The 23,701-nt window shown below is 41.4% G+C and overlaps 1 protein-coding gene across 1 annotated transcript in view; it reads left to right on the forward strand.

The window, feature by feature from the left end:
- LOC110322583 (SH2 domain-containing protein 1B2) overlaps window positions 1-20,327 on the forward strand; it is a 25,054-nt gene extending 4,727 nt beyond the window's left edge. The window contains exons 2-4 of the mRNA XM_021199280.1: window positions 10,623-10,686; window positions 18,685-18,847; window positions 20,290-20,327. Of these exons, the coding sequence (XP_021054939.1) occupies window positions 10,623-10,686; window positions 18,685-18,847; window positions 20,290-20,327 (265 nt within the window). The remainder of the gene's footprint in view (window positions 1-10,622; window positions 10,687-18,684; window positions 18,848-20,289) is intronic.
- The last annotated feature ends 3,374 nt before the right edge of the window (window positions 20,328-23,701 follow it).

Consider the following 23,701-nt stretch of genomic DNA (forward strand, 5'->3'; position numbering starts at 1 on the left):
CCAGGACAGCCAGGGCTACACAGAGAAACCCTGTCTCGAAAAACCAAAAAAAAAAAAAAAAAAAAGAAAAAAAGATTCTCATAATTTCTTCCCCTCTTCCCCATCTCACCTGAAATATCTGATGTACAAAGGCTGCAACTTCATGTATCTTTTGGAGTTTCTCAGGGCTTTTTGGGGAGAAGGGATAATAAATGTGGTCCTATTATTCTATCTTGGCTGGAAGCAGAAGTTGTAATTGGTGCACTTTTATTACTTACCGTAAATACCTGTATCAAACACTGGGCTGACTTCTTCTCCAATCCAGCTGAGGGTCAGATTCCAGCTGCTCAGAGACGCCCTCCTAACCACCAGCAGCTCTCAGTTCTCTATATTCTCTTCCTTTTTTGTTTATTTCATATACACTTTTAACTTCTTCCTTCTTTCCTTCCTTCCTTTGATAGAGTATCTTATTAAGTGACTCTGGATGACCTGTAACTTCCTAAATAGACTAGGCTGGCTTCAAACTCAAAAGATCCATCTGCCTCTGCCTCCCGTGTTCTGGGATTAAAAGCGTGCATCACCACACCCCAAAATTTCAACATTTATTTCTCTCCCCACTCCTGTCCTAGGAAGTTGGGATAAAGCATATCCATTTAAGATGCTTCTGGCAACCAATCTTCATTCTGATGCTATCTAGGAGTCATTTTGTTAACATATAAAAGTTACTCATTACCCCAGAGACCCATACATACATTTGTATATACACATATATGTATTCATTTTCATATATGTGTGTGTATATACATATGTATAAATGATCATTAAAAATCAAAATATATTCCCTGCCTCTAATTTTCCATTTTGTCTGCTAAATCATATTATTAAGCTTGTTATTAAAATAGTAGTATGCCACAGACTGGCCTCAGTCATGGGGCCCTCAATCCACGGGAGAATCAGGGTCCCGGTAAAGGTGGGCAGGGAGTCGGTGAAAAAGTGACAAACAGACAGGAACACAAGGGAGTGTTGTATCTGAATGTAATGTCTCAAAGCGAGTATCAGACTTATAAGTGACTTTTACACAAAACAGAGGAATGCATACAAAATATGCATACAAAAAGCTATCAGGAACCAATTGGAATAAAAATAAATGTTAACAACAGGGATCAAAAGCAGCCCCACCTAAGGTCAGCTTAATCTTAGAGGCCAGGGGCAAGGGCTTCATATCCTTGCCATAGTTCCAATTCTAGTCTATTGTATAGTCCACCTTCCTGCTAGGTCATTGTAAATTCCTGTGTATGGGAGTGATTCTGCTGTTGTTCTAAGTATACTTATATACTTATGTAGACTAGCCCTGAGATTACTAGCTCTATTAAAGTAAATTGTAATGCCTGATTTCTTTCACTGTCTCTCTTACAATATTAGAGGTAATTCTGAATGTTACTGAAAAGGTTAACATTCTTACTGGATTCCAAGCCCAGGGTGGGCTCAAGGACTGCCTAGGACATTGGAGCATACAGAAGGAAAGCACAGAGATCCACTCACTGACTAAAGCAAGGACAGATTTGGAGCATTCGTTTTACAGGATGCCATGGTTCCAGGAGACTAAGTTTCTGTGAACTTTTCACCTCAGGACTGCATCCAAGCTTTTGGGCCTGTCACACAAGTCACTACTGGAGTGGGTGTGGCAGTAGTGATGAACCTGCTTCCTGGTTCATATGAATGCTCAATACATGATGGTTATTACTTTTGTTCACTATGATGGTTTGATATCTATCTATCTATCTATCTACCCACCTATCTGCCATGTATCCAATTCTCTATGCTACCTATATACCTAGTTACATACCTACACTATGGGTATATGCTCACTATGTCTCAGAATATCGGATGTGTGTGTGTGTGTGTGTGTGTGTGTGTGTGTGCGCATATGAGTATGTTCATGTGTCTATGGTTTATTTATTTTCTTATTTTATTTGCTATTTATTCAGAGAGTCTCACACTCTAGCTCAGGTTAACCTCAGATTCACAGTAATTATCCTCCCCTGGCCTTCCAAGAACCAGGATTATATATAGGTGTACTATCACACCAGGTTTGTGTTGTATTGCAGACAGAATACAGGGCTTTACAAAAGCACTCTCCCCACTGAGCTGGGTTTCTTCTGTCATTCTTCCTAATAATTTCAGTCTCTTGCCCTGACTTTTACCTCTCCTTGCTTGGAGTTTGTCAACCATACTCATCTGGCCCTTCCTTTCTCTCCTCTTCTTTGACCTTATTCCTTCTCCCAGATCTGAGTTTTCATGTCTATATATGATTTATATGTTTAAAGTATTATTCAGGATGGTCTGTGTGGAATAGTCTGAAAAGAGTTATGTATTAACATAGCAAAGGCAATGGAGACCACTGAAAGGGTCTAAGACATGAGAAGTTAAGGAAACGACATGGAAGTGATGTGATGTGGTTCAATCAACAGATATCATTATGGTACTCAGCCAACATCATAAACTATAGAAAATTGGCATAATACTTGAGGCAAAATCATGGCTATTTCCAGATATTTATATCAGATAAAAGCAAACTGGTTTTGACTATGTTAGTGTAAAGAATCAAAAGGATATATGTTTGCATACATATATACTTAAGGAAAACATTTTGCTTGGTCACTTTTGATTATCTAAAAAAAGGAATATGCAGGCATAAAACGGTAACTATATATACAATAATATTTTAATAGGAAGCAATAATTCATCCACACTCCAAGATATATTTGTGCTGGTCAAATACCTAAGTAAAATGAGGATGAGGGAATTAACACTACACATAGAACATTTCTTTCTGGGGTTTAGTACAGACAGGAATTTCTTCCAGAGATGGAATATTGGGTTTGAGTTACTGTCTTGGAAGATAGGACTGGTGCTTCTGATAGGTGTTCAGCTCAAGGGAGACATGCATACAAGCAGCATATACAGAAATAGGGCAAGGAAGGGTATTCAATGAAGAAGGATGAACTAAATGAATAGTTGGAGTTCATAGACATCAGAACAAAGTTCAGCCTGGAGAAGGTTTGAAAGAGGATGTAGGACACAGAGTACCCAACACAGGGGTGATGATGGGGTATTTATCACAGCAATTCCAAGGTTACTCATGGATATTGTCTTAGTCAGGGGTTCTATTCCTGCACAAACATCATGACCAAGAAGCAAGTTGGGGAGGAAAGGGTTTATTCGGCTTACATTTCCATACTGCTATTGATCACCAAAGGATGAAGGACTGGAACTCAAGCAGGTCAGAAAGCAGGAGCTGATGCAGAAGCCATGGAGGGATGATCTTTACTGGCTTGCTTCCCCTGGCTTGCTCAGCTTGCTCTCTCATAGAATCCAAGACTACCAGCCCAGAAATGGCACCACCCACAAGGGGCCTTTCCCCCTTGATCACTAATTGAGAAAATACCTTACAGCTGGATCTCATGGAGGCATTTCCTCAACTAAAGCTCCTTTCTCTGTGATAACTCCAGCTGTGTCAAGTTGACACAAAACTAGCCAGAACAGGTATACAAAAGATGTGAAATAGACAGGTGAATAAACTAATCTGGGCTTCAGGGACAAGTTGGAGCTAGGAACACAACTAAAATATAATTCAATAAAAAATATTTTACCAGTAGTCTTTCTGTTTAAAACCATTGCAGCTTTCTTTATTTGATGAATTGTTCTTTCAAAGTCTCCTGGTATGATTTCTTCATATAGGCTCAGCACATTCTATGTGTGTCAAGAACTGTGTACTGGGTCTGTATTAGAAGTCAAACATTGTGCTAGATGGGTAAATCCGACTCTGATTCTGGCCTTGAGGAACTTATACTCTAGTGTAAACTACAAATGGAAAAGTGGATAATTTAAGTTCAATATGCTAAGTGCTGGATTTGAATAGTAATTGTAGGTGATATTTTTCCAAAAAGTCTGTCTCCTTTGCTCTATCCCAGAGCCAAGAATTATCAACTCACCTACTTTGTATCGCCAGCTGTTTATGCTGAGTCCTGTGAGACAGCGATGGCAATGTAGACCAGTTATTTCGGCATGTTGATTGTTACCATACCGTGACTTCATTGCTGTCTTAATTATTATCATATTGTGATGACTGGTTTTAATTTTCAATATGACACAATCTGGAATCACTTTGGAAGAGTCTTAAGAACTATCTAGATTAGGATGATTTGCGGCAGTTATCTTGATTATGTTACTTGGAGTGGGAAGGCTCACCCATTCCAACTCCCTGGACAGAGTCTTGAACTATGTAAGAGTGGAGAAACTAAACTGAGTACTACATGCATGCATAATTTTTTAACTCTTTCCTTCTTGACTGTGGAAGCAGTACCAACTGTCTCATGCTCCTGTCTATGTGACTTCCCTACAATGATGGACTATAAACTGGAATCATGTGCTGTATATAATGAACCCTTTCTCCCTCAGTTGCTTTTGTAACACTTTATCTAAGCAATAGAAATGAAGGTAAGTCACAGCTTTATTAAGACCCAGGGCTATTAAGAGAGCAAAGCACTAAGCACTCATTAGCACTTTTCCCCACAAGAAACTACTACTGACAATAACCTTCCTGTTTCTCCCTTTCAAACACACAGGGGAAATCAGAAAACAAAATCTCTTAGATTGGCTTTGAGATCAGTTTTTTAAAGGGTATAAAGGTTTTTTTTTTTTTTTTAAATGTTGAACACTAACCTCTCCACCCTTGAAAGAATTACTAAAGTATAACCTTACTGTCCAAAATATTGTCAAGAGGTTGATGAAAAAAATTAATAGTAAGTAATTAGGGTGTACCCTTTTTTTCATGTTTATTTGTCTTGTGAGTTTCTGTAAGGATTGGAAGCCAATAAACACTTGGAATCTAGAAAGTTCCTATCAAGATCACTACAGGCTTATGTAACAAAACCTGTAACTAGTCCATTTGTTCTTTCTTTCATTCCTTTCCTCCTCCTCTTTCTGTTGTTCTCTTTCTCCTCCTCCTCCTACAGGGTCTTTCTACATAATCCTGGTTGTGTTAAAATTAACTAAGTAAACCAGGTAAGCCACAAGCTCAAGAGAGATCTCTCTTCCTCTGCCTTCTGAGTGCTGGGATTAAAAACAAATACTGGCTTCTGTAACTTGCTTTTGATAAAAGAAAAAATATTTTTTAAAAATTCAAAATGTCCCTGGTCTTCTCTAAGTTGCATAAATATGGCCAGAAATGGTTTTTGGAGGGATGGAGCTCTTACATTACTGTCCCACAGAAAAGGTTAAGCTTTTCAATACCTGACAGTCCTTTCCTCAATAGCTAAAAATCTACACAAAGGCAATTCCTCTATGCACCGATGACCTCCCCTCCCTCCCTCTTCCTCCAACACTCCTTCCCTCCTTGACTTTCCCTCCCTTCATCTCTTCTTCTATCCTTCCTTAGTGTGTATCTTAAAAATTTGTATTTGAATAAAGCCATTTTCTTTGTTTTTTTAAATGACTCATAGGAAGCATATTAGGTTTATGAAATTTCAAATCATTTTTAAACGACATTTTTCTATGTGGTTGTGTGTGCAAGTGTGTGTGGTGTCACGTGCATATGGAGGCCTGAGGTTGAAGCTGAGAAGTCTCTGGAATGGCTTTCACCATACTCATTGAGGCAGACCCTCTCAGCCAAACCCAGAGCTAACAGATGAAACTAGTCTTACTAAAGAGACACCCTGGGACAAAGCATTAAACACATATTACACCCAGACACCAGTTTCCAACACAAAGACATCTTTATTAGGCAAGAGAGAAGAGAGGCAGGGTGGCTGAATATGAATGGAATAGAAACAGCAACAAGAGTCTCTACAGTAGTGTCTAAGGAGACAATGGGGAAGCCTGGGCTACAGTAAACTGGTAAGCACTGGTTGGATATGTTGGTCAGTGTAGTACAATAAGGAATGTTGATAGCTAGACGTTGGTAATCAGCTTGAGGAATGAGGAAGTGTCCACATATGGGAGCCTAGTGGCTTAGTACAGAAAAGTGGGAAAAGGCATCTTGCCAGCACCTTGTCTGGTCTTGTTATAGCCCTTCACTTACCAGAAACAGTGCCCTAGGGATGCCCTGTCTCTACCTATTCCTTCTGAGGCTGGAGTTACAGGATGTCAGCCACACCCACCCGGAAGTCTGTGGATTTCTGGGGAATCCAAACTCCAGTGGCATTACATGTACTTTAACCAGTGACCCTTCTTCCTAGACCCCAGTCTGTAGTTATTTGTAATAATTTTATTTAATGACATTAGAAATAATAGGTATTTTATTACTTTATGAATTTATTAGGTTTATATATTCATGGATTGTTAATATTTATCTTAAAGATAAACTCTTTAGTGTATGAGTTTTTACCTGCATGTATATATGTGTGCCTGTGCCAACGGAGGACAGAAGAGTTAGCTTGTGGGTGCTGGGAACTGAACCTGGACCTGGGTCCTCTGCAAGCAAAGCAACTGCTCTTAAGTGTTGAGCCATCTCTCCAGCCCCCTTTGAAATATCTTAAATGAATTAAATATTTAGGTTTACCAATCTTTCCTTTTTAATAAATGATCAAATGTTGGCATTATCTGCTTTATTTCAATATTGGTATATCATAAGATACACTTCCTAATTTTACTAAATTTTATCAAACTGTTCTCACAGACATTACACTGCACAGTATATTAAACTTTTTCTAAGGCTTCATCACAGTGAATATCCTGCATTAATAAATTCTTTCAGCTCTGCCAGCCTGTATGAGACCTCAGTATTGTTTAATATGCATTTCTCTGGATGGTAGCAAAATGAAACATCTTTCCTGTGTTTACTGACATTTACTTGGTCTTAGTACTCTCCTATATGTTAGGGCTATAATTGACTTCTCCCAATCTCTGGACAGTTTTACTTCCTTAATAGCATATTTTGATAAATTGAAGCTTTAATTAATTAAACAAACAAGCATATTACTCTGCTTTATAGCTTCCACTTTTTACAACTGAAAATCCAATTCTTCCTTACCTCAAGGTAATTAAGCCATTCATGTATAGTTAACTCTCCAACGTTTATTGTGATTTTCCTCCATCATACCATCTTTAGAGTATGGAGCAGAGATCCAAGTTTATGTGTTTCCACATGAAGATCATGCCACTGTGGGCTCTTCCCTCCACCAATCTGTTGTGGCAGAGCTGTCACCTACCAAACCACCACACACACAGGCACACACCTGAGCTAGTCTGTGTGGTAATACCTTTCTCCTTGGAACTAGGTCCTCACTAGCTTTGTAAGAAGCTTTATGATCTGTTGAGAGGGGACCATCCCTTGTATAGTGCACACACACGAGGGCAGGCGGGCGTGCCCGCTCACATACACACCCACACACACACATACACACACACACACACACACACACACACACACACACACTCCAGTTCTCAAGATTTTTGCTTCTCTAAAATTGGCCTAACAATTCCAAGCCTAGATTCTGTATGTGCAGAGGAGTGACGTGTTCTGACTGACTCAGTTTATGGCAGGACTGTGCAGATTGTTGAGTAGGGACTGGCGAAGCCAGAGAAAGTATGCAAGGAATGGCTCAAGATGTGTCCTTTTCATCTGAAAGGGGGACATAAGAGGATCCTGCTTTGGAGAGCCACATTCATTTTGTCTACAGTGACAATGGCAGAGAATTTGAGTGCAGGCTTTGATGAGTGCAAGCATGGCAGTGACAGGTGTGACAGGTGTGGCAGTGATCTGAGATCCAAATGGCAGCTGGGTAGTGGAAAGCTGAGATTCTCTCTTGATTGGTAGCATCTCCGCAGTTCCTGTTTCTCCTGATGAATTCACCGAGATGACAGCAATCAGAGGAGATTAAGACCCTCTATCTCTCTCCCTCTACTCTACAACTAAGGACACTGTCCAACGTTGGCACCAGACAAGTATGTGGCACACAAGCCAAGCATACTTGCAAATATCCATATACATTTTTAAAAAGCAGATGATGGATTTAAGGAGAAAAAATAAAGTAGAAAATTGTTTCTAAGGAGCACAGGAATATAACTGATTCCCTGGAACCATTGAGAGTTTGAGTGATACCAGGTGGTGGAGCACACCTGGAATCCCAGTATTTGGAATGAGTAAGCAGGCAGATCATGAGTTCCAGACCATCCTGGTCTACAGAGCTAGTTCCAGGACAGCCAGGGCTGCACAGAGATACCCTGTTTGGAAAAACAGAAACAGGAGCAGCAACAGCAGCAGCAGCAACAGCAGCAACAGCAACACAACAACAACAACAACAACAACAAAGTAAAAAAGAGCGGGTGAGCCTGGAGATGGTGCCTCAGAATTTCAGAAGCAGACCCAAGTGAATCTGTATGTTGTAGGCCAGACTGGTCTATCCAGTGAATTCCAGTTTAATAGGGTCACATGTTGAGAGACCCTGTCTTAGAGAGGTGGAGGGAGATTAGGGGGAGGGTAAGAATGGAGAAAGACAGTCTTAACTTAAAGCTAATCTATAGGACGATGTTTTTCATTTAGCTGTACAGACAAGGGGAGTTGAGTTTAACCAAGATTCTGGTTTACTAATTTGATTAAATAAAGTAAAAGATGGCAACAACAACAAAAAAATAAAATCCAAGTGTAGATGATCCTTGATTTACAATAAAAGTATGTGTCAATAACCCCATGTAAGTTGAGTATGCTATTCAAACCACACACACTATGCCATACATACCAAACAACTTATCTTCACAACACAGAACATTGGCTATTTCCCTTCATGGTTGCATGTCTTATGGGTCACTGTAACTCAGTTTCATGAAAGATGGATATAGCATACTGGTTAAAATCTTGAGATCATAAGTATAACTTTTACTTAACAGCTTTTATTTTCATAAATATAAAGAAATCATGAAATTGAAGCTTATAGTTGGGCAGTGGTGACTCAGTGCCTTTAATCACAGCAATTGGGAGGCAGAGGCAGGTGGATTTCTGAGTTTGAGGCCAGCCTGGTCTACAGAGTGAGTTCCAGGACAGCCAGGGCTATACAAAAAAACCCTGTCTCAAAAAACCAAAAATAAAATAAAAAATTGAAGCTTATAAGTTAATCCATTATAATAGTCTATAGTTCCTTATACATTTATATAAACCACACACACACACACACATGTCTCACCTGAATATCAAGAGAAGTGAAGTAATAGTAATGTGATGATGGGTAAATAATCTAAGCAAGATGAATGTATCGGCTTGTTTTCACTGTTTTGATAAACACCGTCACTTAAACACCACGATTAAGTGGTAGAGGAAGCTTGGTGGGTCTGGGCCAAGGTGTGCCAGTAAGAGATCACATCATACCTTAGGTCTAATGCAAGAGGTTTATTGGGAGGCAGAAGGCAAAAGGCTTTCTCAGAGTGGGCACAGACCAGACAGGGGGAGGGGATGTGGGGAAGGGAGACCGACCAACCAGGAGACAGGAAGATAAAGAGAGGGCCGTTATGTAGGGAGACCTTTCAATGAGTGGGCACACATAACATACAAAAACCACGTACAGCTACAGTGGAAACGCACTGAAGCTGGCAGAGGGATAGAGGATAAGGTAAGCTGCTGGTGCTGAGTCACTGAAGGTATGATGTGAGAATGCCAGATTAATAACAATGACCAAAAGCAACTTGAGGAGAAAATAGTTTCTTTCGTTTACATATCCAGATCTCAGTCTATCACTTAGAAAAGTCAGGGAGAAAGCTAAGAGGGAGCAGAGGCAGGAACCATGGAGGAATGCTGTTTACTGACTTGCTCCTTAGGCTCATGATCAACTACCCTTCCCTACACTGCCACGTTTTTAAACGATCACATCTGCTACATTTATTCCTTTGTAAAACAATGAATTCACATGGGATATCAAAGATAACAGTTGCTATTAGAAATGAGCAAGAAAAGGTCACTAGGAGAATTTTGCTTCTGACTATCACCATTCAGAGCATTTCATACTGTCTTGTAATGATGAACGCATGACTCTGAAATAGTCCACCGTTTTCCTCTAGGGAGTTACAGTGTAATGACCTTCTCCTACAGTGGTAAACACTGAAAGAAGGTATATTATAATGTTATTTTAAGCATTGAGACAAGATCATTTATGTTGTAATAAAAGAATATGCCCTTGTAAATTTAATGAATTCTAATACAAATATATAAGCATAAACCAGAGAAATGAAAGTTATAAAGTCTGAGACACCTGGGAAAGACCACAGACACAATCCAGACTAGAATTAGTCTAATTGATGAAAACTATTAGCAGGGCAAAAATCCCTGAACCACACTTAAGACTGCTTTGAGAAGTGGGTGAGGGAAAGACTCTTAGAGGTTGTACTTCCTGACAAAGGTCAGGTTGTAACAAGGATCTTAATTCTTTCCCCTCGTCTCCTTTGCTAGAGTTCACACTCCATCGTTTCTAAGAGGCTCAGTGTTTCAAAACCAACCCCTTCAGTCTTCCTAATTCAGAGGAGAGGGTCTAGGAATGTCCAGTTCCTTCTTGGGATCTAAGACTGAAAAACACATTGTGTCTCTAGTATGAAGACGGTCATCGTGGGGATTTGTAGATAAGAACATTATGATTCACAGAGCCATTTCCCCACAGGTTTAAAAAGCTTGTCTACAGCTACCGAATCTTCAGAGAGAAACATGGATATTACAGGATAGAGGTAAGACTACCTAAGGACTGTCATAGCAATAGTGTGGGAATGAGGGAAAACCTGAGGTGATCTCTTGAACCCTTGATGTGACCACATGGAGGCTTTCAAGAACAGGAGTGCTATCTCAAGGTTGATAAACAGTGAGCTTTTCTCTGAGAGAAACAGGTCAGTTCTGGATTTGTATTCCATGTTTTAATATTTGTGGCTATTCCTCCAGACCATAGAGGCAGCCATACCCACTCCTGTACAGGTGAAATGGACCTGAAGTGCATTTAAAACACTTTGTACAACCATGTGGTGTTGGTGTTGCCAAGGACCAGCCTCAGCTTACAGAGAGGGGTTCTGAGGAAGGAGGGGTGTTCGGGAGCAGGGAAATGAGTAACCTGAAGTCAAGTGTGGGTACAAGCTGACAGGTTTTTTTTTTCTGCTTGAGACAGCTTTCTCTGGAGATCATCAGACCATTCAGCAGTCTTTGAACAAAGCCCAGTCTTTTATTTGCATATCAATTCAACCATCTATCCTGTTTCCCCTTTGATTATCCCACCAATCAGCATTTTCTGACCTTAGTTTCTTGACTCTTAGGAAAAGACAGTACTTCTTAAACACTGTAAACTAATTCAGAGATCTGCCTGCCTTTGTAAGCACAAACTTAGCTGGATGGGGTTTGATATATATATCAAACACGTCTGTCACCCAGCTTCTGTCAACAATTATGGAGGCACACATTCTGCTGCTGGCTCTGTTCCTGAAGTGGAAACAATGTCACATAGTCCCTTCCATGACCATGCAGGAAGTACCATGATGTGGCATATGCATTTAATCCCAGCAATCAGAAGGGAGGCAGAGGCAAGCAGTTGAGCCTGGTCTACAGAGTGAGTTCCAGGACAGTCATGGCTACACAGAGAAACCCCGTCATGAAAACAAAAACAAAAACAAAAACAAAACAAAACAAAACCCTAACAAAACATAACACTGTTTTTGAATTAGAAAACTAAACCATATTCCAGGATGAGAGTAGAAAGGGCATGTGGGAAGACGATCTTCAATGTGCTTTTATTCACTGTGAATACCAGAAAGGCTAGAACAACAACAATCCCTAAAATCCATAAAATATTTCTTTTGCTGTACAATACACCCTTAAGCCAATTGCTAAAACTTAATTTTAAAATTCAAACAAGATTAGTAATGAGTACTTCACAAAACTTCATTGTCTCATTTGAAACACTAAAATATGGTAGTACAATGTCTTTGCCTTTTCGACTACTAAACAACATAGAATTAAACAAATTCCATACCTTCAACTTGACTCCTCAAATGGTTTTGGATATTTTTGAGATCATATAACTGCAATATGATAGATTGTAGTGTTGCCTCTGTACTTTCTTCCCTTCAGATACTTCTATACTCTTCCATTTACTCTCTTTCAGCTCATGACCTCTTTTCTGAAATTTGGAGTGGGAAGATCATACTTTTGTTTTGTTCTATTTTTGAGGCAGGGTTCCACTGGTCTCTTAGTTTCTGCTTGTCAACTCTTAGAAGCAGCCATGAAACCCTCTGTGGCAAGCAGTGTTACATTTCACCCACAGTTTCACAAGAGTTACCTTCTTATTGAAAGACCTCCATACGGAGACTTCCCCACTCCAGTCTCGAGATGACATGTACCCAAGAATCATGAGAGACCATCTTGATGAAAACACACGAGGCAGTTTATTATAGGAGCTCTGGGCCAACACTTATCACACACAGGAGACAGAGGGATCGACCCCGAGGCTCAAGGCCTAGGGATTTATATAGAAAAAAGTCGGGAGCATGGGAGGAATTGGCGCAGTTACACATGATTGGCTGGTTTAAACATCAGCAAGCAGTACATGCAGATTGGGTAACAATAATTCTGAAGGGCGGGTGCTTATCTGTGCCAGCAGAGCATCTGGTTAACCCAAGTCAGACGGGCAGGAGACAGGGAGGCACCGTTGCCCACCCTCGGCAGCCCCTCCCCAACTGCTCACTCCATTGCCACCACAGCAGCAGCAGCAGCAGCGGGAAGTCCTTGCATGCCTCTCCTATCTTTATGGCCAGCCAGTTCCTGGAACGACTTAACAGCCTTTGTTCTGGCCTGTCTGGACATTCCTGGGCCTGTTCTGCTTTTCCGTGGGCCCATGAACTTTCTGACTAACTAGTATGAGCCACCTGAATCATGGATCTTAAATTTAATTTTCTTTCATTCCCCTCTTCTTTTATTAAATAATTCTAATCTTAGAATTAGACACTATCTTTTCCCTGACACACTTGATCTCTTAGGGCATGGTACTGTTGTCTCAAAACCAAAAGCTGCACTGTACTAAGTCTTGCTCTAATAAAGGCGACTAGCCTATTTAACACACGTGGACCTGTAATTAAAAGCAGAAGCAAAATCAAAAGTGGTCCTATAAGGGTAGAAAGTAGGGTGGTCAAGAGTACAAGATAAGGGCCTTTCCACCAAGTCTCAAGGTTTTCTGCGAGGTGGCATTTAATGTAGACCGAATCTTTAACTTTGAAGTGATGTGGGTTTTGCAGGTCTCTTCTTAAGTAGGCCTTCTGGAGCTGCTTTCACACTCGCTGTCTCACCCATTAGAGTGCCTTGAGCCTAGGGAATAAAGGCTGGTAAAGCAGCACATCAGCACTATGTACAGAGGCTATTTTTACCATTTGAGGGTGCCCCCTCATTGAGTAATTTATAGGGGGTCAGTCTAAACTGTCCAGGGGTGTTCTTAACCCTGAAGAGCACAAATCGTAGGAGAGCTATCTAACCATTAGCGCCAGTTTCCGCTGTTAATTTGGTAAGGATCTCTGTAATGGTTCTATTTATCCTCTCTACCTGTCCTGGACTTTGGGGCCTGTATGCACAATGTAACTTTTAATCAATCCCCAATATCTTGGCCAGTCCCTGACTTACCTAGGCAACAAAGACAGGTCCATTACCAGACCCGATTACCTTGGGTATCCCAAACCTCGGGAAGATTTCTTCTAGGATCTTCTTGGCCATCACATCAGCCATCTCAGTCATGGTAGGAAAAGCTTCTACCTAGCTCTAAAAGGTGTCTATAAAAACTAATAAGTACTTGTTACCATACTTGGCTGGCTTCACCTTAGTCTCCTCTCAGGAGGCATTTGGGAAGGATTAGCATTAACCAGCTGGAAAGGCACATAAAGTTTGACATAATCTCAGAACATGATAAGGGGATGTTCTAACCAGTCTCTGCAGATGTTTAGCTCTTAGGTGGGTTGGATGATGCATCTGTTGGACATATTCTAGTCCTTCTTTGTAGGATAGGATCTCCTTCCCTTCTGAGGTTTAGCAAGTCCCCTTTGGGATTCTAGAAAACTGGTCTATCTTTTTATTTTTTGCCAGTCTTTTAGGGTGTACTGCTGCTCAGGTCCTGAGGTTTTGGACTTTTCTGCTACAGGCAGAAGGTTAATACTCTGGCCTGCCTGCTTGGCAGTTGGTTAGGTCTGCCATCTGATTCCCTTTAGCCGTAGCATCTTATGTCTTTCTCTGCAGATGTCAACAGCCCTCTTTGTCTGTATATTGCTCCATGCAGTGGCAAAAGCATACCTGCTGTACTTCCCCTCTGCCATTCGTAGAGCTTGTATCAAAGCCACAAGTTCGGTATTCTGGGCTGATATCCCTTCAGGGAAGCTGCTGGCCCAGATCACTTGCTTTTTTATCCACCACTGCTGCCCCCGCCATCCTCTTACCTTTAACCACGAAGTTACTGCCATCCGTGTACCAGCTTAGACTCTCAGGCCAAGGCTGATCTTTCATATCATTTCAAGTACCAGTTTTTTTCTGCCAGCATGTCAGTGCAGTGATGAGTAGGTGAAGAGTCATCAGTCTCAGGCAGTAGGGTAGCGGGATTGAGGACAGCAGGGGGAGGGAAGATCACTCATTCAGTCAACAAAAGGCTCTGATAATGTGTCATACAAACGTTGGTCATCTATCAGTCAGGGGGGCTGTTGGATAATGATTTCAAGAGTGTGGGGTGCCACTACAGTTATTTGCTGTCCCAGAGTGAGCTTGTCAGCATCCTTGACAAGTAGAGCTATGGCAGCAATAGCTTTCAAGCAAGAAGGCCACCCACTGGCAACAGGGTCTATCTTCTTGGATAGGTAAGCCACTGGCCTTTTCTAAGGTCCCAAAGTCTGGGTAAGGACTCCTCTGGCGACCCCTGCTCTCTGATCCACATAAAGAGTGAAAGGCTTGGTTAGGTCAGGCAAGGCTAAGGCTGGGGCCGGGCCATCAGTAGGGCCCTTTTTAAGTTTCTTTAAAGGCTTTCTGATGATCTGGGGTCTACACAAACACCTCCCCTTCCTTGGTTAGGGGGTACAATGGGGCAGCTAAGGTCACAAACCCAGGTATCCAAGGCCTGCAGAAGCCAGCGGTGTCCAAGAATTCTCTTACTTGCCTTGGTGTAGTTGGGGTGGGGATCTGAGTTATAGTCTTTTTTTCTGGCTTCCTTTAGCCACCGCTTCCCGTCTCAAAGGGTGTATCTCAAATAAGTAACTTCAGTCTGATACAGCTAAGCCTTTTTAGCTGAGGCTCAGTACCCCAACTCATAATTCTGTTAAGCACATTGGTCTTCTGTTGCCCAGGTTCCCTATCTGTCTAGGTCCTGTCTTTCTTTCTCCTACCACTGTGGCCAAGATTCTAGTCAAATTTCTCTCTTGTCTACGATTCCTCCTGTTCTCTTTCTTTTGCCTTCCACCTCTCTCTCTCTCTCTCTCTCTCTCTCTCTCTCTCTCTCTCTCTCTCCTAATACATCTTCTCTGCCTCTTTTACTAGATCACGTAATTTAGCCTCCTGTAACCCTTTTAATTTCTGAAGTCTCTTTCTGATACCCGGGGGAGTGGGGAAATGGGCCTGTATGGAGATGACTCCAATTAAGAAGGCGTATTTAAACTGAGTCACATGCAAAGAGCACACACAATACAAGATCGTTTATCCATACAGTCCCCAAGAATTAACACCATTATGTGGAAACAGGTAGAAACTGAGGACACTAAGAACAAATTTTTAAATGTCCAAAAACAGTCTTCTTCTTTTTTTTTTTTTTTTTGGTTTTACCAAACAAGTTTCACTTGGTAGACCAGACTGGCCTCGAACTCAGAAATCCGCCTGCCTCTGCCTCCCGAGTGCTGGGATTAAAGGCCTGCGCCACCAGGCCCGGCCCAAAAACAGTCTTCTTAAAAGAACAGTATTTTTTTCTTATGAGTTGTATATGCATAAAAAATTGCAAATTTGATAATTCATAGTATCTGAGGGATGAACAATTTTAAGAAATTGTAAGCTCTGAGCTATATATTGACTATTAAAGCTTTATTATTCAATATTTTAAAACACAGTTTACAGCACCGTTTATCTGTGCTGAAGCAGGAGGAAAATCAAAAGAATAAACATGTGGTCCAATTCACATATACTTTTCTCTCATAGAAGGGCTGTCCTTAAATACAGTAAATGGGATACATGTATGCATGAATTTATCTCACAATTCTTTATTAGCACCATAGCAGCTTTATAATAGGATGTTAAAACTTTATTTTGAGGTGAAGAAAGATGATTTTACATTAATGTTTTCTCTTGCTAAACAATTGCTGTGGGCACATTTAATAACCACAACTAAAATAAGNAGCTAGTATTTAATTACCATTGATTATAATTGATAACAATTATAAAAGCTTCCTTTTTTTTGCAAAACCCCTTGTTCTTTACCAAGCAATTTTTTTCTTTCTTAAATTTTCTGCACCACAATTTTCTAGTATAACTAAAACCTTAAGTATTATAAAGACATTGCCTCTGAATCTTATGGAGTAACAACTACTCCCAGAACTTTAAAGCTCATTGTGTGAGAGCAAATATTTGAAGTAAACTTCCCTTTAGAGGCATTAACTAATAAAATACTTTTTACACTGAAAGATTCAAACTCTTAGCTTCTTGTATTGTAACAGAGACAATAAAAATTATTCTTACATAATGTAAAGCTATATTAGCCATACCTAGAGGCAAATTTTTCCAGGGATCACCAGTTCACTAGAAGCAAACACTTTACAATCTATAATAATTTTATATGAAGTAGGCAAGGCAGATTGTAATGCCTTTATATGTTTTACAGCCTGATTGACCTTTAATAAATTTTGAATTTAAACCTTAGAAGGATTTTCTGAAAAAGGAGGGTGGGGTGGCTGCACTCTCCCGGCTCCGTGTACCCACAGCTGCACGCCCAGACAGTGGCGCAGGGAAAGGGGTGGCACGGGCCTCGGATCCCTTGGCGGCCACACACCCCACTCCCAGCCCCTCAGCTCTCCCCCCTTCCCCGTTTAAACAGCTCCCGCCTCCATCTCTTGTGCTCTGTGCTGACCTCTGACTGCCCAGCACTCCCTCAGCAGCAGCCTTCCAGCTCTGGGCCTCCAATGGGTGGCAGAGGAGGCAGTTGCAGCAGGGGGTTCGGGGCCGCAGCCTGCCTGCTCAGCAGGCAAACACCTATAAAACCATTCAGAAACAAAAATGAAATGGCTGCATACACTTGCTTATTTAAACCAAACAAAATTCTTAATTTTTCTAGCTTTAATTTTAAGAGAGGAGCTCCTTATTATCTGATGAATCCAATAATCACACGCACAGAGATTTTTGTAGGAAAAACAGGCATCAGTTCCCTTGGGCGACCAGCCTACCCCAAAGGTAGGCCTATCTGAGGCACAGAAAGTCTGCCAGGGTTTCTTCTTAACTGTCACTGATAAATTATGTCCTCTCGTCCTAACATCTGTCCAATGGTCCTCAGTCAAAGACAAAGGGGTTGACATGGTCTGTCCCATGGACAAAGATCAGAAAAGACAAGAACAAAACAAAAACAACAGACGTTAGTACGTCTAAACACACTGGTCCGTGTCTAGACTTAAACAGCCAGCCAAACGCGACCTCTGACGGGTGGGATTCTGCTTCCTTTCCCTTTCCAGCAGAAGGAGCACTCTGTCTCCTTCATTCTGAAAGCTAACAGCCAGGCTCTCCTGACTTTCCTGACGGGGTGGGATTCCACATCCATACCCTTCCTGGCGGCGTGGGATTTCACATCCACTCCCTTTCACCCTTGGAACGTCTTCCAGCGTTGCAGCCTGCAGTCCTCCTGGGATATCTCCTCCCGTAGCCACTGGGTCCTCATGGCCCACAGTGGCAGATGCCTGAAAACAGCGCTGCACTCAGACAACAGACAACATGTAAGACTCAGACAACATATAAGACTCTCACAAACATACTTCCAAGGGGACTTCGGGGTTCCTGGGTGTCACGCAGATCTCGGTGGGACCTCCAAATGAAAGACCACCATATGGAGTTTTCCCCACTCCAGTCTCAAGATGACGCGCACCCAAGAATCATGAGAGACCATCTTGATGAAAACACATGAGACAGTTTATTATCGGAGCTCCGGGCCGACACTTATCTCACACAGGAGACAGAGGGATCAACCCTGAGGCTCAGGGGCTAGGGGTTTATATAGAAAAAAGTCAGGGGCATGGGAGGAATTGGCGTGGTTACACGATTGGCTGGTTTAAACATCAGCAAGCAGTACATACAGAACAGGTAACAACAATTCTGAAGGGCGGGTGCTTATCTGTGCCAGCAGAGCATCTGGTTAACCCAAGTCAGATGGGCAGGAGACAGGGAGGCACTGTTGCCCACCCTCAGCAGCCCCTCCCCAACTACTCGCTCTGTCGTCACCACAGCAGCAACAGCAGCAGCAGCAGCAGCAGCAGCAGCAGCAGCAGCAGCAGCAGCAGCAGCAGGGCGTCCTTGCATGCCTCTCCTATCTTTATGGCCAGCCAGTTCCCGGAACGGCTTAACAGCCTTTGTTCTGGCCTGTCTGGACATTCCTGGGCCTGTTCTGCTTTTCCCTGAGCCCGTGAACTTTCTGACTAACCAGCATGAGCAGCGTGAATCATGGATCTTAAATGTAATTTTCTTTCATTATATCTTTGCAGACTGAGCCCAGTACTCCACAAACAATCTTTCCAAACCTAGAGGAATTAATCTCCAAATTTAAAACACCAGGTCAAGGAATGGTGGTTCATCTTTCAAACCCAATAATGAGAAGTGGCTTCTGCTCGGGAGGGACAAGATTGAAATTAGAGCTGAATGTTTATGGTAAGAGCCCTAACACTGGGTCAGCGGGACCCTTAATCCCAGAACCATGAATGGCCTACTCTGCAGAGTCAATGAAAACTAATGACTTGTTCTATGACATTATTCTAAAGACCTTCATCCTATGTAGCACAATTTCTACTCTGTCAAGAAATAGCATCTTCTAGGCACTGAACATGAACAATGAGGTGTGTGTGCTAAGATAGCCAGGAAGGAGAGGGGGAAGGCCTGGGGAAAAAGATCTTTGAATTCATTCTATGACCATTTGCAGTTCACTAAAAATTGGAAATAAACTCACATGTAGACAGGTTTTCACTGGGAGAATCATGTCAAATTCCCTGCCAAGGCTTATCCCGTGACATTTCCGTCCATTTTTGCTAAGCACAAATTATTTCACATATATTCCTAAAGTATGAAGCCCTTGAGAATTATGGGGGATGGTCTATATTCGTGAAGGAAGTCTATTCATAGAACTCTCAGTTCATATTATAAGCTTATCCTCTCCTTCATCATCTACCCATTGCACTGCATTTTGAATGAATCTAGCATCTGCCCATTGAGGTAACTTTTGAGTTAAACATAGACACCAAGAGCCATTTCTCTGTGTATGGTTTCATTCTGTGTGAGAGGGATTACAGTTGCCTGTGGGCAGCATCTGTGCTGACAGCAGATCTGCTAACCAGGGAGAAAGATGAGGGCCCTGAGTTCTCAGGGACCCTGCAAGCATCCACATCCATTGTCTTCTGTCAGGCCACCAGGGTAAGCATCTCATTTCCATAAAAGGATTAATGTGGAATTCTCATGATTAAAATAAAGCCTGTCCCCTACTCTTCTTTCTGTTGATTCACCACCATTCAGGGGATTGTGTGGCCATTACTATCTGACCATTTTCTGTAGACCCAGCCACAGATATAGCCCCACTGCCTTTTTCCAACAAAATTTATAGAATTAGGAAACATTAAAAGGGCTCAAGAAATAGCCCAGTTTGCATAGTGTTTGTCTTGCAAGTGTGAGGACCAGAATCTGATCCTTAGAAGTGATGGTTTTCAAAATCTGGACATGTTGACACATGGTCAGAAGCAACAACAGGTAGGTGTTGGGGTTCTTTGACCATGAAACCTGGTGAGTTCTAGGTAAGAGGAAGACCTTATTTCAAAAAATAGAGTGAAACCTGAAGAACAACACATGAGGATAACCTCTGGCCTCCACACACACAGGTACCCACATGCACATGGACCTGCGCACACATGCCTACACACTTACACACAAAAGCTTTAAGGGAGCTCCACTTGTCACAGAACCCCTCTCTGGCCAAGAAAGCCCCCAGGGGCATTGCATCCTTGGAGATATCTCTCTGATGTGGCTGGTCTTCTTTCCCTCCAGTCAGGCTGGCTGATGGGACTTCATGGTCTGAAATGTCATGGCTGTTCTTTGCTTTTCTCCAGAGAACACTGATGAGGAATATGTAGACGTCTTGCCTTGAAGACAAGGACACTGGACAAAGCAAGTTAGAGAAGCTCTGCTCTCAGCTGCCACATCTGCAAGTGTGAATCTAAAATGCCAATTTCTAGTGAGCCGCTGAGACCCTCTGATTTGGATAGCAAGATCTGTTCTGCAGCCTTGGAGGAGTCATTTCCCAGACACCTGCCTTCTGGCACATTCCTCAAGAGGCTCCAAAGCCACTCCTTACCTCTTACTCCCCTATCTTGAAATTGGACAGCCATAACCCAATCTCCTGTCTGCTTAGAGGCAGCTCCCTTCCTTCCTTCATGGTTAACAACTTCCAACAAGACAATGGGATGTGAAGTGGAAAGAGTACTTCATACAGCAGGAAGAATACTCAACAATGACTTCAGAGTTCCCATCCTGTGACTCTATGACTTTGGAGAAATCACCCCCTTGTTCTCAGTTTCTTCATGTATTAAACAATTGGTTGATACACATTACCTGGAATCTCCACTGAACCTGGATGTGTCAGGTGAAGCAGGGGTCTGAACAGCAGGATCAGGATCTAAGGATACTGAAGGAGCAAACATGTCCTCCCCACCTGTGAGGTCACGGTCCTGATGGAGGTTGTGACCCACCCTGCAACTGCAGGCTTTTTCACATGAGCTCCAACTCCCGAATAATGACTCGTTGGCTTGTTATTTATGAATTAATGCCTAATCCCCAATCTAGAATTCTTACATAAACTGTAACTCAATTAACTCATCTATCATATTCTAGCCCTGCCACATGCCTGGTTATCTTTCCTCAGTTTCATGCCTTTGACTGCCCTTACCTGACTACTTTGCAGAGTTCCTCTCTCTACCAGATTTCCCACCTTCTAATCCTCCCTCTGATTACTGAACATCAGATTTTATTGCCAGTGATACTGACAGAGTACACCAGAGATTATTTTTTGCTTTAGTAGTTCTCGAATCTGCTTAATCATAGCTGATTCTTCAGCCCCAGCTAACCAGAACCACAGAATCTTCACAAAGTAACAATAGCCCTGAAAAGAGTCTTTACTTTTCCCTCTGAAATTTCACAAGCCAGGCCTCTATCTTCTGCACTGTTCTCAAACATTATCTTCAGAGCTCCTATACAACATCGCACAGAGTTCTTAACACCAAATAGATCTTCTGGCCCAAAGTTCCAAAGTCCTTCCATAGTACTCCCCAAAACATGGTCAGGTTGTCACAGGAATACCCCACTCCTGGTACCAATTTGTCTTAGTCAGGGTTTCTATTCCTGCACAAACATCATGACCAAGAAGCAAGTTGGGGAGGAAAGGGTTTATTCAGCTTACATTTCCATACTGCTGTTGATCACCAAAGGATGCAGGACTGGAACTCAAACAGGTCAGAAAGCAGGAGCTGATGCAGAAGCCATGGAGGGATGTTCTCTACTGGCTTGCTCAGTCTGCTTTCTTATAGAATCCAAGACTACCAGCCCAGAAATGGTCCCACCCACAAGGGGCCTCTCCCCCTTGATGACTAAATGAGGAAATGCCCCACAGATGGATCTCATGGGGGCATTTCCCCAACTAAAGCTCCTTTCTCTGTGATAACTCCAACTGTGTCAAGTTGACACAAAGCTAGCCAGTACAGGGGTTAACAGTACAGAGTAGCTCTCCCCTTTTTCACTGACATATATCTGGTGTCCAGAAAACCTTCCACACATAGTAGATAAGAAGTACTTGTTTAGTTAAGTGATGAATTTAGGCTTACTCATGTATATCATAAAAGGTACAAACCTAAGTTTATTTTTCTAAAACCATATTAAGTCAGTTTCACATTTCACTAGTAAAAGCCCTATTAGTAATGCATCTCAATAATAGATTGGCTTAGTAATCCATCTCTCCAATTACTCAGACTTATGACTCTTTCATTATAAAATATATCTCATATATCATATCTATCATATATATCACAATAGTTTTTGTAACAAAGCTGTTACATCTTACATCTTTTCCTCTATAAATTGTGGCTTGTTGCTTGCTTTGTAGGGCAAATTACTTTCTCCAATTTTTTCAAAACTATCTTAGTTTAGCTATCCATCAATCTTCCAATACATTTTAAGTTATATGTTAACTTGCTTGAGATATTGTGGTAGAATTTTAAATGAAACTGCCATGTGAGCTCTTAGCTGTTCCTGCCACCATATTTTTGTGTTGTCATCATGGACTCTAACCCTCTGAAACTTTAAGCTCAATTAAATACTTTCTTTAATAAGTTGTCTTGGTCATGGTGTTCTGTCACAGTATTAGAAAAGTAAGATATGAATATTTATGTTTTTTCTCAATTTGAACCTTTTGTTATAGTTTTTTTAGTAAATATTTCTAATCAATGCCATTTCAGGATTTTTACATGAAAAAATATGGTTTATTGTGCTACCTTTCTGCATTTACTAAGACTGGCACATTCCTTATATCTTCACTGTTATAAAGTTTAGTCTCTAAAATGAATGGAATAGGTATCAAATTATCCTTGTATTCCTTAACATGATGAATTATATTTTAATAAATGATTAGATTTTATGTGTTAACATCTATGATTTCTTCATGAAAAATCACAAAACTGTACTTGCTGCTTTTCCTGTTACTAGAAGGTCAAAATATCTGACAGAATGGACCTAAAGGGAGAGGGAACTATATCGGCTCATGGCTCCAGAACTTTAGTACATCACATGGAAGACATGGCAATGTGAGGGTGTCATGATGTCAATGACTTGGCAGATCTGGAAGCAGAGAAAATTGGAACGGAAGCAAAGCTGGGCAATAACCCTCAAAGACTCCACCAGCCAGAACCTACAACCTTCCAGAAAAGTATTAACTGAGGACCAGGTGATCAAACACATGAGCCTGGGGCTGGGGAGATGGCTCAGTGCTTAAAGTCACTGGCTGCTCTTTCAGAGGACAAGGCACTCATGCAACAGCTTCGAAATTTAAGTCTAGTTCACAGGGATTCAATACCTTCTAAGGGCTTTTATAGGCAGTACACATGCATGTCACATGGAGACATACATGAACGCAAAATCACTCATACACATAAAAAAATTATATTTAAAAAATAAGGCAAATCAACAAAACACATGAGCTCATGGGAATGTTTCAAATCCAAGCCATTATACAGCAAGTAAATGAATTAAAGCCTTCCACCTTTTCCCAGCTGATCCTTTGATGGAGAGAAGCATTTTGTCGCTAATTAAATAATAAAGATTGGTGTACTGTATTATTTTACCAGTGTGGTCCTTTTGGGTTTGCAGTGATTTTTTTCATTATTTTTTTTCTATAATGATTGACATTTCATTTTCATTGACATCTCCTTTTTATTATTTTAATGCTCCTTTTGCAACTACAGATTTATCTCATTC

This window comes from Mus pahari, chromosome 5 (assembly GCF_900095145.1).
Source record: "Mus pahari chromosome 5, PAHARI_EIJ_v1.1, whole genome shotgun sequence".
Classification (NCBI taxonomy): domain Eukaryota; kingdom Metazoa; phylum Chordata; class Mammalia; order Rodentia; family Muridae; genus Mus; species Mus pahari.